The 16030-nt window shown below is 47.6% G+C and overlaps 1 protein-coding gene across 1 annotated transcript in view; it reads left to right on the top strand.

Annotated features, from left to right (window-relative positions):
- PDE11A (phosphodiesterase 11A) overlaps positions 1-16030 on the top strand; it is a 284908-nt gene that overhangs the window by 250283 nt on the left and 18595 nt on the right. Inside the window, exon 19 of the mRNA XM_060257021.1 lies at positions 3035-3118. Coding sequence (XP_060113004.1) covers positions 3035-3118 — 84 coding nt within the window. The remainder of the gene's footprint in view (positions 1-3034; positions 3119-16030) is intronic.

The raw sequence follows: 16030 nt of genomic DNA, 5'->3' as shown, positions 1-16030 counted from the left end.
TTTTGAAAACTACCTGTTATTTAGAATAACAGAATTCTTATCTGGAATAAGAAGACAGCCTGAGAGGCATGCATGCTACCTGGTTTTATTGCTGAGTTCTGAAAAAGACCTATAAATCTTTAATATTTAAAGTGAAAAAGGGGTACAGTTATTTTGTCACCGCTTAATTCAAGGAAGGTCTGGTTTGCATAAAAATCCACTAGAATAAGTGAAAAGATAAAAGAACAGATGAAATAAAATTTCCATGCAATGCAAATCCGCTTCAGAAATGTGTTAAGGCACATGTTTAATTTGGTATGAAATTTATCTCGGTTCCTTGGACAACATGGGGATGAGCTTGTGTGGCTTTCCCAGTTGCTGCTATGGGTACTCTTATAGCACAGTGGTGATGGGGCTTCCACAGGGTAGGTTTCCCTGCCCTAATAGCAGCCATCTCTCCCTCCCTACCAGGAATTTTGCATGGGTTTTTTAATGACTATTGAATCGGAATATAAGAGAAGCAGTGTTGGATCAGGCCAATGGCCCAATTAGTCCAACGCTTTGTGTCAAACAGTGGCCAAACCCCAGGCGCCATCAGAAGATCCACCAGGCAGGCCAAAACTCCAAAAGTCCTCCCACTGTTGCCCTTCAAGCACCAAGAATATAGAGCAGGGGTGTTGAACATGCAGCCCAGGGGCCGAATCAGGCCCCCGGAGGGCTACTATCAGGCCCTTGAGCAACTTGCTGTCATCTGCTTCCTTCTCCCTCTCCCTTACTCCCTTCTGCATCACAGCTTGCTCAACTGCACAGGAGCTATAGATTAAAACCTCTATTTTCTCCATTAGCTGAGACTCTTCCCTTGGGGAGGAAGAGCTTGCTTTACCAGTCTCTCTCAATTGCACAGCAGAACTACTGAGCTAAGCCTCTCTTCCTTCTATTGGCTGAGGCTCCTCCCCCTCCTGGTTCCCTGAGAAAAGAAGGAAAGAGCCAGAGCTTCCTTTGCCCAGTTCCCTGGATCCCATTGGAGAAATATAAATAAAGCACCTTTAAGACCAAGTTTTAATGTTTTAAGCATGTTTTAAGTTTTTGAAAAATCTTTAATTGCATTTGTCTGTGTCTTTTATAAAGTTTCTATCTGTGCTACCTAACGCACACGGCCCGGCCCAACATAGCCCGGCCCAACAAGGTCCCCTCTATGTCAGATCCGGCCCTCGTAACAAATGAGTTTGACACCCCAGATATAGAGCATCACTGCCCAGACAGAGTGTTCCATCTATACCTTGTGACTATTAGCCACTGATGGACCTCCGCTCCGTATGTTTATCCAATCCCCTCTTGAAGCTATCTGGGTGGTTTTGGCTTTGAGGCAGTTGAAGCATAAGAACATAAGAGAAGCCATGTTGAATCAGGCCAGTGGCCCATCCAGTCCAACACACTGTGTCACACAGTGTCCAAAAACGAGGTGCCATCAGGAGGTCCACCAGTGAGGTCAGAACTCCAGAAGCCCTCCCACTCTTGCCCCCCAAGCACCAAGAATACGGAACATCACTGCCCCAGACAGAGTGCTCCATCTATACATTGTGGCTAATAGCCATTGATGAACCTCTGCTCTGTTAGTGTTATATACTGTTATATCATCACGATGTTTTAAAGTAAGTCTCTTATCTTCTTTTGTTAAAGAGATATACGTGGAAAGGGATATCTCAGCAATGACAAATGCTAGAGACTTCTTTTTTAAAAAACCCAACAACCTGGGAATTCAAAAGAAACTATATACAGGGGTGTTGAACTCATATGTTATGAGGGCCGGAACTGACATAAATGAGACCTTGTTTGGCCAGGCCATGTCAGGTTGGACTGGGACATGGCGGGCTACGCCATGTGTGTACTTGTTTAAGATTAGGTAGCAGATATATAAATGTTATGAAGGACACAGACAGACACAAATATATATATTTTTAAAAACTTAAAACATTAGCACCCATTGGTTTTAAAGATGCTTTCTTTGTATTTCTTCCATGGGATCCAGGGAACTGGGCAAAAGAAGCTCTGGCTCTTTCCTTCCTTCCCCAGGAGTTTGAGCCAATAGAAGGCAGAGAGGCTTGGCTCAATAGCTCTGCTGTGCAATTGAGAGAGCCTGGCAAAAGCAAGCTATTCCTCCCCCTGTGAAGAAAATAGAGGTTTTGCTCTGTAGCTCCTGTGCAATTGAGCAAGGCTTGCAATGCAAGCTGTTATGCAGAAGGAAGCAAGAAAGCAGAAGGAAGCAAGAAAGGAAGCAGTTGCTTGGGGGCTTGATAGGAGCCCTCCGGGGGCCTGATTAGGCTCCCGAACTGCATGTTTGACACCCCTGAATTATAACATCATAACACTATAGCACTATTGCTATAGCACTATAGCAATCTAAGCCATGGCCAATGTTTATTTTAAAAGCTATTTGATGGCCCAGGGGGGAAATGGCAGGAGGGAGCTGAAAAAAATGGCACCTGCACAAATGTGCACTATTTTGTTCAAATGTACTTTGACCGCTGAATCAAGAGACCTAAAAGTTAGCAGTACCTTCCAAACTCGTGCACCAACCCTGTGAAGTTCAAACACTGCTGTTCTGTTCCATGACCCACCCAGTGCTCCAAGCATCATTGTCACGCTGAACATCCACTGAAGGTCCTTCTGGGATGAAGGAAGGAGGTAGGCAGGGTGGGGTGAGGAGTACACATCTTTATACTCTGCCTTCTCTCCCCGCACTTGAATGCTAACTATACGGTATATTTATTTGACGTTAAGGAATTACAAGGTATAACAGTCCAATAAATTACACTTACAAATCCCATAAACAGGGCCTTAGAATAAATGGTTTATTTTTCATCCTAGACAAAAGATGTGGAAAGCCTGTGTAAAGATTGATTATGGTTTTCGAAGCGTTCAGTTTGTAACAATTTGATACTGGGTCCATAGTGTTGGATGAAGCAGTGTCTATAAAATACTCCAGAGTAATAAAACATGACATATTTCTCCTCTTTCTCTCTCTCTCTCCCCCCCCCCACTTCCCTCAATTCAGGCTATTTTTGATCGGAACAGGAAAGATGAACTGCCTCGATTGCAGCTGGAGTGGATTGATAGCATCTGCATGCCTCTCTATCAGGTAATTTTTACTTACTGCTGCTGCAGAGTTCATGGGACTCAGGCTGGCCCTGCCTCTCTGCAGAAAGGAGATTATGCAACAGCTTTGCAGGAGCTTTCAATCTTGAGAGCCGTGCGACGTCTCGCGGACTCCCTCATTTCACTCTTCTCTCGCGGGGCATAAACCACATAGGGCACAGAACAATGCCAGGCCACCCATAACCAAGAAGATGATGATATTGGATCTATATCCCACCCTGTACTCTGAATTGCCGGGGGGGGGGGGGGGGGGAGGTTCACACAAGAGATTTGGCCCGAGCTAGGAACACCTCCCGTTTGATTCAAAGGTGCTCGTTCACACAAGCACATCTGCCCTCCGAGCCCAGCCTGTCCCCAGACACCTCCTATCTGCATTTAAAAGCTACTTGGATTCTCCCGGTAGCATCCCCCTGAATTGATTGTAGGTCACATACTTGGCTGCTGTCTGAATGTCCCGGCGCGACTCATGAACGGAAGAGCTGTGTGATCACGCCAAGCCATTTCTGGCACAGTCAGTGTTTTTTTTCCTAGCCCTTCTCCACGGTGCACTTGTGCACTTCTCGATATGAGTGCACACTCACATCCTTCACAGAAAAACCACCCTTTCCACAGTGGAACCAGGCCAGCAGTCTGAAGGCTTCAGAAGCATGGATGGCTGCTGGGATACTACCGCTTCAACGGCGGCTGTCTGATCCCCCTAAAATGGACCTGTCTGAATTGGGTTTTTCCGCCTCGGGATACTATTGTGTCAATTTCCCAGTGTGATAGCACCCTCAGAGCAGTCACAATCTCCTTTGCCATATAAAGCAGATGGGAATCTTCATCATGCCACTGTGGCCACCTAGGAAAAAGTAATTTAAAAAGTATGATGGGAGTAAGGTTTTCTTTAAAGCCCTATATGGCCGAGGACCTGCCTACCTCTCCACACGTTCCCCAGAGAGCACTAAGATCTAGCTCCCAAAGCCTTTTAAGGATCCCTGGACCAAAGGAGGCCAAATTGAAAGTAATGAGGGAGCAGGCCTTCTCCATAATGGCCCCCCACTGGTGGAATCAACTACCAGAGGAAGTGCGAGCCCTGCGGGACTTTAATCAGTTCCGCAGGGCTTGCAAAACCACCCTCTTTCTACAAGCTTATAAGGAACCCTGAAAACGACATCCAGCCATCGGAACACATCTAGTGAATAGCACCTTAATTTACTGTAGTTTTAAATTCTTATGTAACTGTTTTTAAAATGTATTTATTAATTGTATTTTAAAATTGTTTTATGTAAAATCATGGTGCATACCATGTCCTGTTAGCCGCCCTGAGCCTGCTTCGGCGGGGAGGGCGGGATACAAATAAAATGTATTATTATTATTGTGATAATTATAAGTCATGAATCATTTTAAGGTAGATGCTTATAGAATTTAGTACACCTTCTGCTGATGCCAGGAGTGTGTGGCATATGCAAATAAGTTATGCAAATGAGTTGTGCTAATGAGCTCTGGCACCTCTTTTTCTATTAAATGACCCCTGCAAAGGTGCTGACAGGCTCGAAAAGTTTGGGGACCCCTGCCCTAGTAGTTCGAGCAAGGGGAAAGCATTGTGGTCTGCCTATCGAAGACAAAATGTGACGGTACTACAGACAAGACTGATTCTGCAGTAGCAGTTGCTGCACCCCTGGGCTTCTGCTTTCCCTGGATCAAGCAAACAATTCACCAGCAGTTGCTGCATGGCTGCATTTTGACCCACGGGTCCCTCCAGGTTCCCCCACATCTTCCTGATGTCTAAAAAACAAGATCAGGAAGACGGGGGAAATTGGTGGGAGCTGCAGGTCAAAATGTGGCTGCACAGCAACTGGTGGGGAATCGATTGCTTGATCTGGGGAAAGCAGAAAGGGGGGCGGGCAGAGCAAATGCTACTGCAAAATCAGGATTAGACTGTCCCAGGTGATCACTGCAGCTTAGCTCTTGTAGGAAAACAAATGCAGCATAGAACAGCTTAAAACTTTATTGCCTTGAGCCAAGGTCCCCAGTGTTCCACTGGCCACAAGAACTGCTGACTTCAGTTCAAAAGATGTGGGAAGCCGTCCCTTTCCATGGAAATGAAGAGGATAATGTAGGAGGAAAATGCTCCATGCACCAGGATAGAAACAAGATTGTTTTGAGTTGCATCTAAGACATCAATCCAATTGCCACTGGTTCCCTATTATGAGAGTAGGCAGGCAGGCAGCGTGTGTATAGCTTTGATGAGTAGGTAGCTGAATGAGTCCAATGCATAATCCAAAAACGTTAGCCACATAATACCCTTTAGCAGGGTTGGAGTCAGCATACCCGGAGGTTGGGCAATTGGCAGGACTTTTGGCAGGACACTTCCACACACACACTTATTTGCTAGCACTTCACCATGCTCCCAGCTACACACAGTGCCCAGAGCCACTGGGGAAAGGGCTGCAGGTGGTGGTGAGCATAGGCAGTAGGAGAGTTCATAGGCAGGCAGGCAAAGGGGATGGGTGCAGGTGGGAGGAAGGGAAGGAGAGAATGCAGGAGAACTGGTGTTTAGAAGAGGGGAGAGGGGCCCTGGGAGCACTCTGCTCAGAGCCCCTCAGAGCCTGGAACCCACCCTGCTTTTTAGTAGCACCAGCCAAAAACAACACATAACAGCATGCAGGCTTTTGAGTGCTGTTAAAAAATAAAAGCTTCATTAGACTAGTTGTTTAAAAAGAAGGCAGGGAAAGAAAACAGTTGGCTTCAGGCTATGATCTTAAGGCCTTGTCTGCCAGCATCCTTGTGTAAAATGCAGAGTAGGTACTCATTTGCAGTAACACTTGCACTCGAGATTGATAGGGAGTAATAGGAAGGGTTTCGACTTGACTCCCCTGTTCAGGGATATCCGCAGTCCAATGTAATCATCTAGCAAACTTACAAACGATTTTGGAAACAGTAAACATCAGCCGTTTAAATGATTTGTTATAGGCATCTCTTCTAATTAGTTAAAACTACTCTCACCTTCTGGATAAAGTAAGGAAGACATTAGAAGGGGGGCGGGAGAAAGTTCATAATGATAAGCAAACTTAGATGAAAACAGAAGTTTGCGTTTGTTGGAGCCAGCATTTTTAGCCAGCGAGGGCTAGAGAATCATCGAAGGAGGGCAAAGAATCATCACAGCATTCTCTGTGTGAGAAGGCTAGGTCTAAACACAAAGAGCATCACTCTGCTCCGTACTAGCAGGAGTTCCCTGGGGAAGAGAGGCACATCTGAATTCCTTTTTAAAAAATCCCCCGCTGTCTTTGTGTCATGCTGTGCAACTATTACCCTGCCGCTCAGCGTCTTTCTTCCTTTATTTATAGAGGCATCGTCAAAACCTGAAGTTAATGCCACACCAGCCTAAGGGGTAAACAGAACTTGATGTCACAGTATCACACTGAGTGAGGCACTCTCTGGAATATAAAGCTGAGTTTTAATTTCCAGTACAGCTATTGCATCAATGATGCGTGGAGACACTGTAAATCCCATTTACACATGCTTAAGAAACCTAAGTTAGGGCTTCATGCTCTACAAATATATCAGGTTCTGGGTTTCCTCTCCTCCATATACTTTTTCTTAACGGTAATAAATTGTCCAGATCACACAGTGTAGAAAATACGGTTAGCAGAGACAGCTCTATTAGCAGGACAAAGGCTTGTTCAGAATTTGGCTTCTTCCTTTATTTCCCTCTTCCCTTCCCTTTGACCTGATTGTAGAGAAATGTTTGGATACAGAGAGACCATAAAGCATTTCTGACCCCTTTCCTATCTTAGTTTGCTGAACGCAAGGGGTCATTTTGTAGAAAAATAGGTGGTGGAGCTCATCCAGGGATTGTTATGCAGCTTCACCTACTATTCAATGGTCAAGGAGGTGGAACTCTCAGAAGGAGGAGGAGGAACTCTCAGAAAGGTTCAGGAGCTGCGCTCCTGTGAGCTCCCACTGAATCCGAGGCCTGCTGAACAGCATTTCTTCCTTGTTGTTTAGATGCTCAGCTTTGGCCCTATTAGGGCATGCAGCAAGAAACACAGGCCTGCCATAGAAAAATGGCATCTCCGTGACATAGTCTCCCCTTTGACTAGGCGCACTCTGGTTTCTTTAACTGCAGTATGAATTCCTGGGGGTTTTTTTTATTGTATATCGTGAGAATGACTCTGACCTGGATAGATCAAGCTAGCTTGTTCTCATCAGATCTTGGAAGCCAAGGAGTTGGCGCTGGTCAGTACTCGGGTGGGAGCCCACCAAGGAAGTCCAGGGTCATGACGCTGAGGCAGGCATGGTGAACTTGATGTCTCTTGCCTTGAGAACCCTGTGGGATGGCCATAAGTCAGCTGTGACCTGATGTGACTATTTCTAGTCAGTCTATCTCTAACTCCTGACTATTTCTAACTCCTCGTGATGTATAGTAAAATCCTATATGCTAATGCAGGGGTGGCCAAATGATGGCTCAAGAGCCACATGCGGCTCTTTCACACATATTGGATTGCTCTTGAAGCCCTCACTGCCCTATCGGCCAGCTTGGAGAAGGCATTTGTCTCTTTAAATCACTTTTCCAAGCCAAGCCAGCAGGCATCTTGGAGAATGCATTAAAAGTTGCTTTTATCCATCTTCCCCTTCCATTTTCCTCCCTCCCTGTCTTGCAGCTCTCAAACTTCTGATGGTCATGTCTTGCGACTCTCAAACATCTGACGTTTATTTTATGTGGCTCTTACATTAAACAAGTTTGGCCATCCCTGTGTTAATGTTACCTTGGTATTTTGCTAACTGGTAGGAGTGGAGAAATGTACAATATAGCAATGTCTGCACATGAGGTAAGTTACATGATAGTACAGGGAGATAGACGCAGTGCATTCTGTTTATCAAAGGAAGATATACAGTTTGTTTTTATATGAGTACATCCCATTTATACATAATGTGATCGGTTTGTCTTGACTTGTTCCTAATTCAGGCTGGCAGTTCTTATCCCACGTTTTTGTGTGTGTGCAGAAGCTTACCACTCAATTACTTTGTTTTCTAAATATGTCTTAAAGGAAATCATTGTGTTGCGAGGCCGCTAAAACTGAAGTAGCATCAATTAGCATTTCTTCAATTAGTATAAATCACTTATTCAACAAGCATTGGTATAAAAATTCATCATTGAGTACAAAATTCATCACTGAGTACAAAATATGTGTGTGTGCAAATAATTCATTCTGATGTCCTCAGGTATATAACATTCCAAAACACTAACTGGTATCCAAAGGAGTAATCTCTCACTCTGAATATTAATTGCTTTATTCTCTGCTTATTTAGTCTGGTCATTTACTTCAGTTGCCAAAGAGTCTTGTTTACTCGAGACATTGGAAGCTGCTGCTTAATGTCACTTTGGGGAATTATCTGTGTGTAGCGTTTTTGTGCTTTGTCTGTGAGCATATAACAGATGAATATTTATGCCTCTCCACAATCTGTATAGAACATTAACTTGACTCAGTAGAAGGTGCCAGATCAGTCCGCGTATATGGAGGCCAAACCAAACTTTTGGCTGTCAGCTTAGGCCTGGGAACCAAAGACATTTCAGAAAAGCTGCAGAGTTGTCAGTGGAGAAGCTGCAGGTGAGAGGGGATGCTCAACTTTTGCACCAGCTTTTCTGCTACAGCTGCACCCCTACAGTAGACACATAGTTGAAATCCCAACATGGGAGGAGGAGGGTGCAAAGGGGAGGGGGGCAAGTAGAATGTAATGAACAAGAGATGGCTTCAAGCACCTATTGCTTCGTGACTGCAAATTGTGCCCCCTCCGCTCCACCACAGTGTTCTTGCTTACGCTCTAGAGTACAGATGTAAAGGGAGTAGGATTGCACATCATCTTGTTGTTCAGTCGCACAGTCGAGTCTGACTCTTTGCGACCCCATGGACAAAGTCACGCCAGGTCCTCCTGTCTTCCACCATCCTCTGAAGTCTGCTCAAATTTGTGTTTGTTACATCAGTAATGCTGTCCAGCCATCTCATCTTTTGCCGTCCCCCTCTTCTTTTGCCTTCTGTCTTTCTCAGCATCAGTATCTTCTCAAGTGAGTGCTCCCTTCTCATTTGGTGGCCAAAGTATTTGAGCTGCAGCTTCATCATCTGACCTTCCAGGGAACAGTCAGGGTTGATTTCCCTTAGGACTGACTGATTTGATCTTGCGGTCCAAGGGACTCAAGATTCTTCTCCAGCACCACAGCTCAAAGCACCTATTCTTCTGCGCTCGGCCTTCGTTATGGTCCAACTCTCACAGCCATACATTACTTACATACATTACTCCACATCATCTTAGGACATCCTTAAATTGGTGGTGGGCTCTCCTTCCTTTGAGGTTTTTAAACAGAGGCTAGATGGCCATCTGACAGCAATGAAGATCCTGTGAATTTATGGGGAGATGTTTGTGATTTTCCTGCAGGGGTTGGACTAAATGACCCTAGAGGTCCCTTCCAACTCTATGATTCTATGCAATTCCCCAAATTTTATCAGAAACAAATGCAGTGGGAGACTTCGAAAGGGAAAAAGTGGAGTCTTTTACGAAAGGTTATGGCAAACAACGTGAACGGTGGAGGATTCTGTGGGCACCAAAGAGGTGAAGAAGAATCCCATTGTATTGCCCACAGCATTGTTAAAGAGAGACCACAGCCTCACGGGGCAGAAGAATACAGAGGTCAGAGGCCGAGCACTCTGCTCCCATCTGGAGAGGAACTTAAGCAGTCAGTGAGGCGTTGACAGCAGTGGCTTTAAATGTAAAGGATGTGTTTTTTGTGAACGAGACAAGTCCAGAGCATCTTTGGCCCTGTGAGAGCTCTGCTCTCTCATTCTCTCACTCTCTTTTTGGTATCTCAGATGAGATGCTCCATTCAGGCAACTGAAAGGGTCTTGTGAGCTTGGGGTCCTGAAAAAAATGCAACACAAAGAAAAGAGGCTGCTTCACCCAGGCCTCCCAAGGGAAGGTTAAATGTCTCACTGTATGATTTTTTTGTACTTCATACATAATATGAAGCCAGTTCATACTTCATACATAATAGAGAGACAGTTTTGTGTAGTGGTTAAGTGCACGGACACTTATCTGGGAGAGCCAGGTTTGATTCCCCACTCCTCCACTTGCACCTGCTGGAATGGCCTTGGGTCAGCCATAGCTTTCATAGGAGTTGTCTTGAAAGGGCAGCTGCTGTAAAAAGGTCTCTCAGCCCTACCTACCTCACAGGGTGTCTGTTGTGGGGGGGGGGAGGTAAAGGAGATTGTAACCACACTGAGACTCTGAGATTCAGAGTATAGGGCAGGATATAAATCCGATTTCTTTTTTCTAATAACAGGGAGGGGAAATTAAGTTTCTTTGATACAGTATTTTATCATATACTGTACTTTAAAAAAAGAAGCAGAAAGGATAGTGCTGTCAGCCTCACGCAAGAATGTCCTGGTTTCCTGTGTAGCCTTTTGGACATTAAGCAACAGAAGATGTCCAGCTCCTCTCTGTGGGGTGATGCCTACAGATCGCTATAGTTGCAGTGCTCTATCTGATTTTTTCAAAACATGGAAGACAAAAGAACATACAGTAAGGACTGCATGATTTCTGCGCAGACAAGAGGCAACAGCCTAAAGCAAATGTTCTTTTCCAATTGTACTTCTGACTGCAAAAATTTGCCCAGGAAGCCGAATTTTAATTACTCTTTCCCATTTGACTACCACCCACATACACACAAATATTTACTTCTGCTAATTATTCAGCCTCTGAAGAAGGTGGAGGTTTTTTCCTTGGTTAAACAGGAAACAAAGGACTTCTGAGAGCCAAACATAAGACTTAAGGATTCCACATATAATTCTGGATTAATTGTTCTTTGTATATCATTCCCCATGGGTTGCAGGGAGTGTATTATATTATGGGGTCAAATTGAAGTATAGCTTTGACTCTTGCACCCTTTCAAAAACCGATTCCTCACTGGCAGTTGCTCCACTCCCAGCCGTCTGCTTTCCCTGGCTCAAGCAATCAGTTCCCCACCAGTTGCTTTGTGGGCATATTTTGATCTGCAGCACCCTCCAATTTTCCTCATGGTTTCTTGCTCTTGTTTTTTAGTGATCCAGAAGCTGCAAGGGAAATTGGAGGGAGCTGCAGATCAAAAATGTATCTGTGTAGCAGATCGCTTCAGCTGGGGAAAGCAGAAATTGGGGGTGGAGCAACTGCTAGTGAGGAACTGGTCAAAACGTATTGCTATGCTTGACCAGAATGCCATGTAGTTTTAGCTGCCATGTTTTAGATGTTAGCGCAACCAACAAAGAGCAACGCAGATATTGGAGCAGGAATAGGGTTGCCAAGTCCAATTAAAGAAAAATCTGGGGACTTTGGGGGCGGAGCCAGGAGACTTTGGGGGTGGAGCCAGGAGACATTGGGGTGGAGCCAGGAACAAGGATGTGACAAGCATAATTGAACTCCAAAGGAGTTCTGGCCATCACATTTAAAGGGACGGCACACTTTTTCAATGCTTTCCTTCCATAGGAAATAATGAAGGATAGGGGCACCATCTTTTGGGGCTCATAGAATTGGACCCCCTGGTCCAATCTTCTTGAAACTTGGGGGGTATTTTGGGGAGAGGTACTAGATGTTATACTAAAAATTTGGTGCCTCTACCTCAAAAAATAGCCCCCCCAGAGCCCCCAATACCCACCGATCAATTCCCTATTATTCCCTATGGGAATCGTTCTCCATAGGGAATAATAGAGTGCCCAGTAGACATTTCCCTCCCCCCACGCTTTCTAAAGGGGGGGGAGGGCTTCCAAACCAGGGAATCCCCTACCCCCTCCCTCTCACACACACAAATAGTTACCAGATTGGAGAACTCTACTTGCTGTGAAAACGAAAGAAAAAAGGGAGGGGCTGTTCTCCGAAGCTCTTCCTGCTTCTTGCCCAGCCTTAAAGGGGCCACACATTTTACAAACGGCTCAGGATCTCAACAATATGAAGCCTGCAGGTATGTTCTCCCCCCCCCTCCACCCCCCACTCCGCTTCCCGATTTCTGGGGGGTGGGAGATTAGGCTGCGAACCCAGAAGTCCCCCGCCAGAGCGGGGGGGTTGGGAAGCCTAAGCAGGAAATAAAGGCTACAGTGAACCTCTGCAAGAACCAGCCTCAAAATTAATATACAATTCAAACACTACTCACAGCATTTGGTAAATCTACACAATTTATATTGAATAAATCACAAATTATAAGATAATAAGGAACATACGCCCACACCAGCAGTCATCTAGATACAAATTAATGTCCAATATATTTCAATAGTAGGGTGCAGGTGAAAATTCAAACGATGGAGTCTTTCACATGGAGCTAGGGTGACCATAATGTCTGAAGGACAGCCAGGGACACCTTGGGGGGGGGTGGAAGGTAGGGGTGCGCGCGCGCCGCCGGAAACAGGAAGTGACATCACTTCTGGTGACGTCATGCCACCGCCGGAAACAGGAAGTGACACCACTTCCTGTGACATCATTTCCCCGAGTCACCTGCCGGAAACGGGAAGTGACATCACTTCCTGTGACATCGCTTCCCCCAAATGACATCATTTCCCCAAATGCCACTGCCGGAAACAGGAAGTGACTTCACAGCACTTCCTGTGACGTCCCCAAAAATCCCCCAAATATCACCGCCGGAAACAATTTTGTTCTCAAATCCTGTATATACTTCATCAGTATATGGGATAAGGCACTTTCTCAACTGTGCTGCATAATGCAGCCTATTTATTTTGTCCTGTTTGCTCTGTTGGCTCTATCTGCGCCACCTTCATCACTTTCGGGGTGTGGATCCCCCAGTGGGGTGGTCTCGCGACTCCCTCCGCCGGCTGTTTCTGATAGCCCTGCGCCCCCTCTTTCATTTGATATGTGTCCCGTGCGGGTGCCACCCTCCCACCAGGAGATGCCGCAAAATGAGCCCCCTTGAGGCTTATGGCGGCAGGGCTCGGGGGAAGCGAGCTAGACTGCTGTTCTTTTGAGGGGTTATAGAGTGTTTCGAGCCCGTCCCTGTGGCATCGGTCCCATCGTTGTGGGACCCAGGGGGCCGGCGCAGCAGCACGCCGAAGCAGCCTGTCACAGGTCGAGATGCAGGACAGGAACCCGGAAGTGACCGACAGGCTGCTTCAGCGTGCCGCTGCGCCGGCCCCCTGGGCCCCACAACGATGGGACCGATGCCACAGGGACGGGCTCAAAACACTCTATGACCCCTCAAAAGAACAGCAGTCTAGCTCGCTTCCCCCGAGCCCTGCCGCCATAAGCCTCAAGGGGGCTTATTTTGCGGCATCTCCCGGCGGGAGGGTGGCATCCGCACGGGACACATATCAAATGAAAGAGGGGGCGCAGGGCTATCAGAAACAGCCGGCGGAGGGAGTCGCGAGACCACCCCACTGGGGGATCCACACCCCGAAAGTGATGAAGGTGGCGCAGATAGAGCCAACAGAGCAAACAGGACAAAATAAATAGGCTGCATTATGCAGCACAGTTGAGAAAGTGCCTTATCCCATATACTGATGAAGTAAATACAGGATCTGAGAACAAAATTGCACCAGAAGACACAAACACAAAGCTCCCTTACACTGAATCAGTGCTTGGGTCCACCAAAGTCAGTATTGTCTACTCCAGTCACAAACACAAAGCTCCCTTACACTGAATCAGTGCTTGGGTCCACCAAAGTCAGTATTGTCCACTCCAGTCACAAACACAAAGCTCCCTTACACTGAATCAGTGCTTGGGTCCACCAAAGTCAGTATTGTCACATAAGAACATAAGAGAAGCCCTGTTGGATCAGGCCAGTGGCCCATCCAGTCCAACACTCTGCGTCACATAAGAACATAAGAGAAGCCCTGTTGGATCAGGCCAGTGGCCCATCCAGTTTAACACACTGTGTCACATAAGAGAAGCCCTGTTGGATCAGGCCAGTGGCCCATCCAGTCCAACACTCTGCGTCATATAAGAACATAAGAGAAGCCCTGTTGGATCAGGCCAGTGGCCCATCCAGTCCAACACACTGTGTCACATAAGAACATAAGAGAAGCCCTGTTGGATCAGGCCAGTGGCCCATTCAGTCAGGAAGGGAGGAGGGAGGGAAGGAAGGGAGGGAGGGAAGGAAGGAAGGGAGGGAAGGAAGAAAGGGAGGGAAGGGAGGGAGGAGGGAGGGAAGGAAGGGAGGATGGAGGGAAGGGAGGAGGGAGGGAGGGAAGGGAGGAGGGAAGGAAGGAAGAAAGGAAGGAGGGAAGGAAAGAAGGCCAGCCGCCCCCCCCCGCCAGCCCCCCCCCCCCCGCTTTTGGCTTACCTGGATCCAGGGCGGTGGCGGCCTCTCCTCTGGGCTGCTGGCGGCGGCTGCGGAGGCCGGAGAGGCCGGCGCTGGTCTCTGGAGGCCTCCAGGAACCAGCGCTGGCCTCTCCACGCTGCCTCCGCTGGTCTCTGGAGGCCTCCAGGGACCAGCGCAGGCCTCTCCACGAAGCCTCCGCTGGCCTCTGGAGGCCTCCAGGGACCAGCGCAGGCCTCTCCACGATGCCTCCGCTGGCCTCTGGAGGCCTCCAGGGACCAGCGCAGGCCTCTCCACGAAGCCTCCGCTGGCCTCTGGAGGCCTCCAGGGACCAGCGCAGGCCTCTCCACGATGCCTCCGCTGGTCTCTGGAGGCCTCCAGGGACCAGCGGAGGCCTCTCCACGAAGCCTCCGCTGGCTTCTGGAGGCCTCCAGGGACCAGCGGAGGCCTCTCCACGAAGCCTCCGCTGGCTTCTGGAGGCCTCCAGGGACCAGCGGAGGCCTCTCCGCTGCCTGCGCTGGCCTCTGGAGGCCTCTAGGGACCAGCGGAGGCCTCTCCACGCTGCCGGCGCTGGCCTCTGGAGGCCTCCAGGGACCAGCGCCGGCCTCTCCGGACCCCGCGCGCGGGCGGGGAAGGCGGGGAGTGAGGCAGCCAGCACCCTGCGCGTGCGCACACCGCTGTGCGCACGCGCAGGGACGCTGGCTGCCTCACTCCCTGCCTTCCCGGCCCGCGCACGCGGCCCGCCGGCTCCCCGCTGGCTATACCGGGACTTTGTAATGGTCCCGGTATAGGCAGCCCGGGAGCCGGGATTGGGTGGCCAGAACCGGGAAAGTCCCGGGAGACCGGGACGGTCTGGCCACCCTACATGGAGCATTGCACTTAAAAGGTAGAGATCATGCTTCAAAGAATCTTCAGAGATCCACGCTCCACAAATTTTATCTATTTCTCTTGTGTACAGCAAGGCACAGGAAGTAAAACGTGACGCAGTGATAATCAATCCATGTTTCGCTATTGCTTCTACGAGCTGTACATAAAATAGAAATATATAAGCCATACATGATATATTCAGCAAAGCACCACTGGGCTGCCTCAAAAGCAGGATAAAACATACCATTCCAAAAGAATAATTACATCCAGTTTAAGTGCTGTTGCTTACACCAACATCCATTTGGTATGGTCAGTTTCCTAGCCCGCTAGATGAGGCACTTACTTTTAAAAGCCAGGTGCATGCAGTTTAAAATTCCTCTTGTTTTTTAGCAATCCAGAAGCTGCAAGGGAAATTGGAGGGAGCTGCAGATCAAAAATGCACCTGTGTAGCAACAGGTAGTGAATTGATTGCTTGAGCTGGGGAAAGCAGAAATTGGAGGTGGAACAACTGCTAGTGAAGAACTGGTCTAAACGTATTGCTATGCTTGACCAGAACTCCATGTAGTTTTAGCTGCCATGTTTTAGATGTTAAGCAGCCAACATGCAGGAATTGGTCTTGTGATTCCATCACCCACATATATTGATATATTTAATAAACATTATGCCATCTTTCCAGGTGGCTTACAAATAAAAATAGTATTGTGGGGAACTGATCTCATGCACCGCATTTCTGCCCAGCAGGGCTCCACTTCCTCTTAC

The sequence above is a fragment of the Heteronotia binoei genome, chromosome 16, assembly GCF_032191835.1.
Source record: "Heteronotia binoei isolate CCM8104 ecotype False Entrance Well chromosome 16, APGP_CSIRO_Hbin_v1, whole genome shotgun sequence".
Lineage (NCBI taxonomy): Eukaryota > Metazoa > Chordata > Lepidosauria > Squamata > Gekkonidae > Heteronotia > Heteronotia binoei.
Note: the sequence above shows the minus strand (reverse complement) of the source record. Positions and strands in the feature narration are given on the sequence as shown.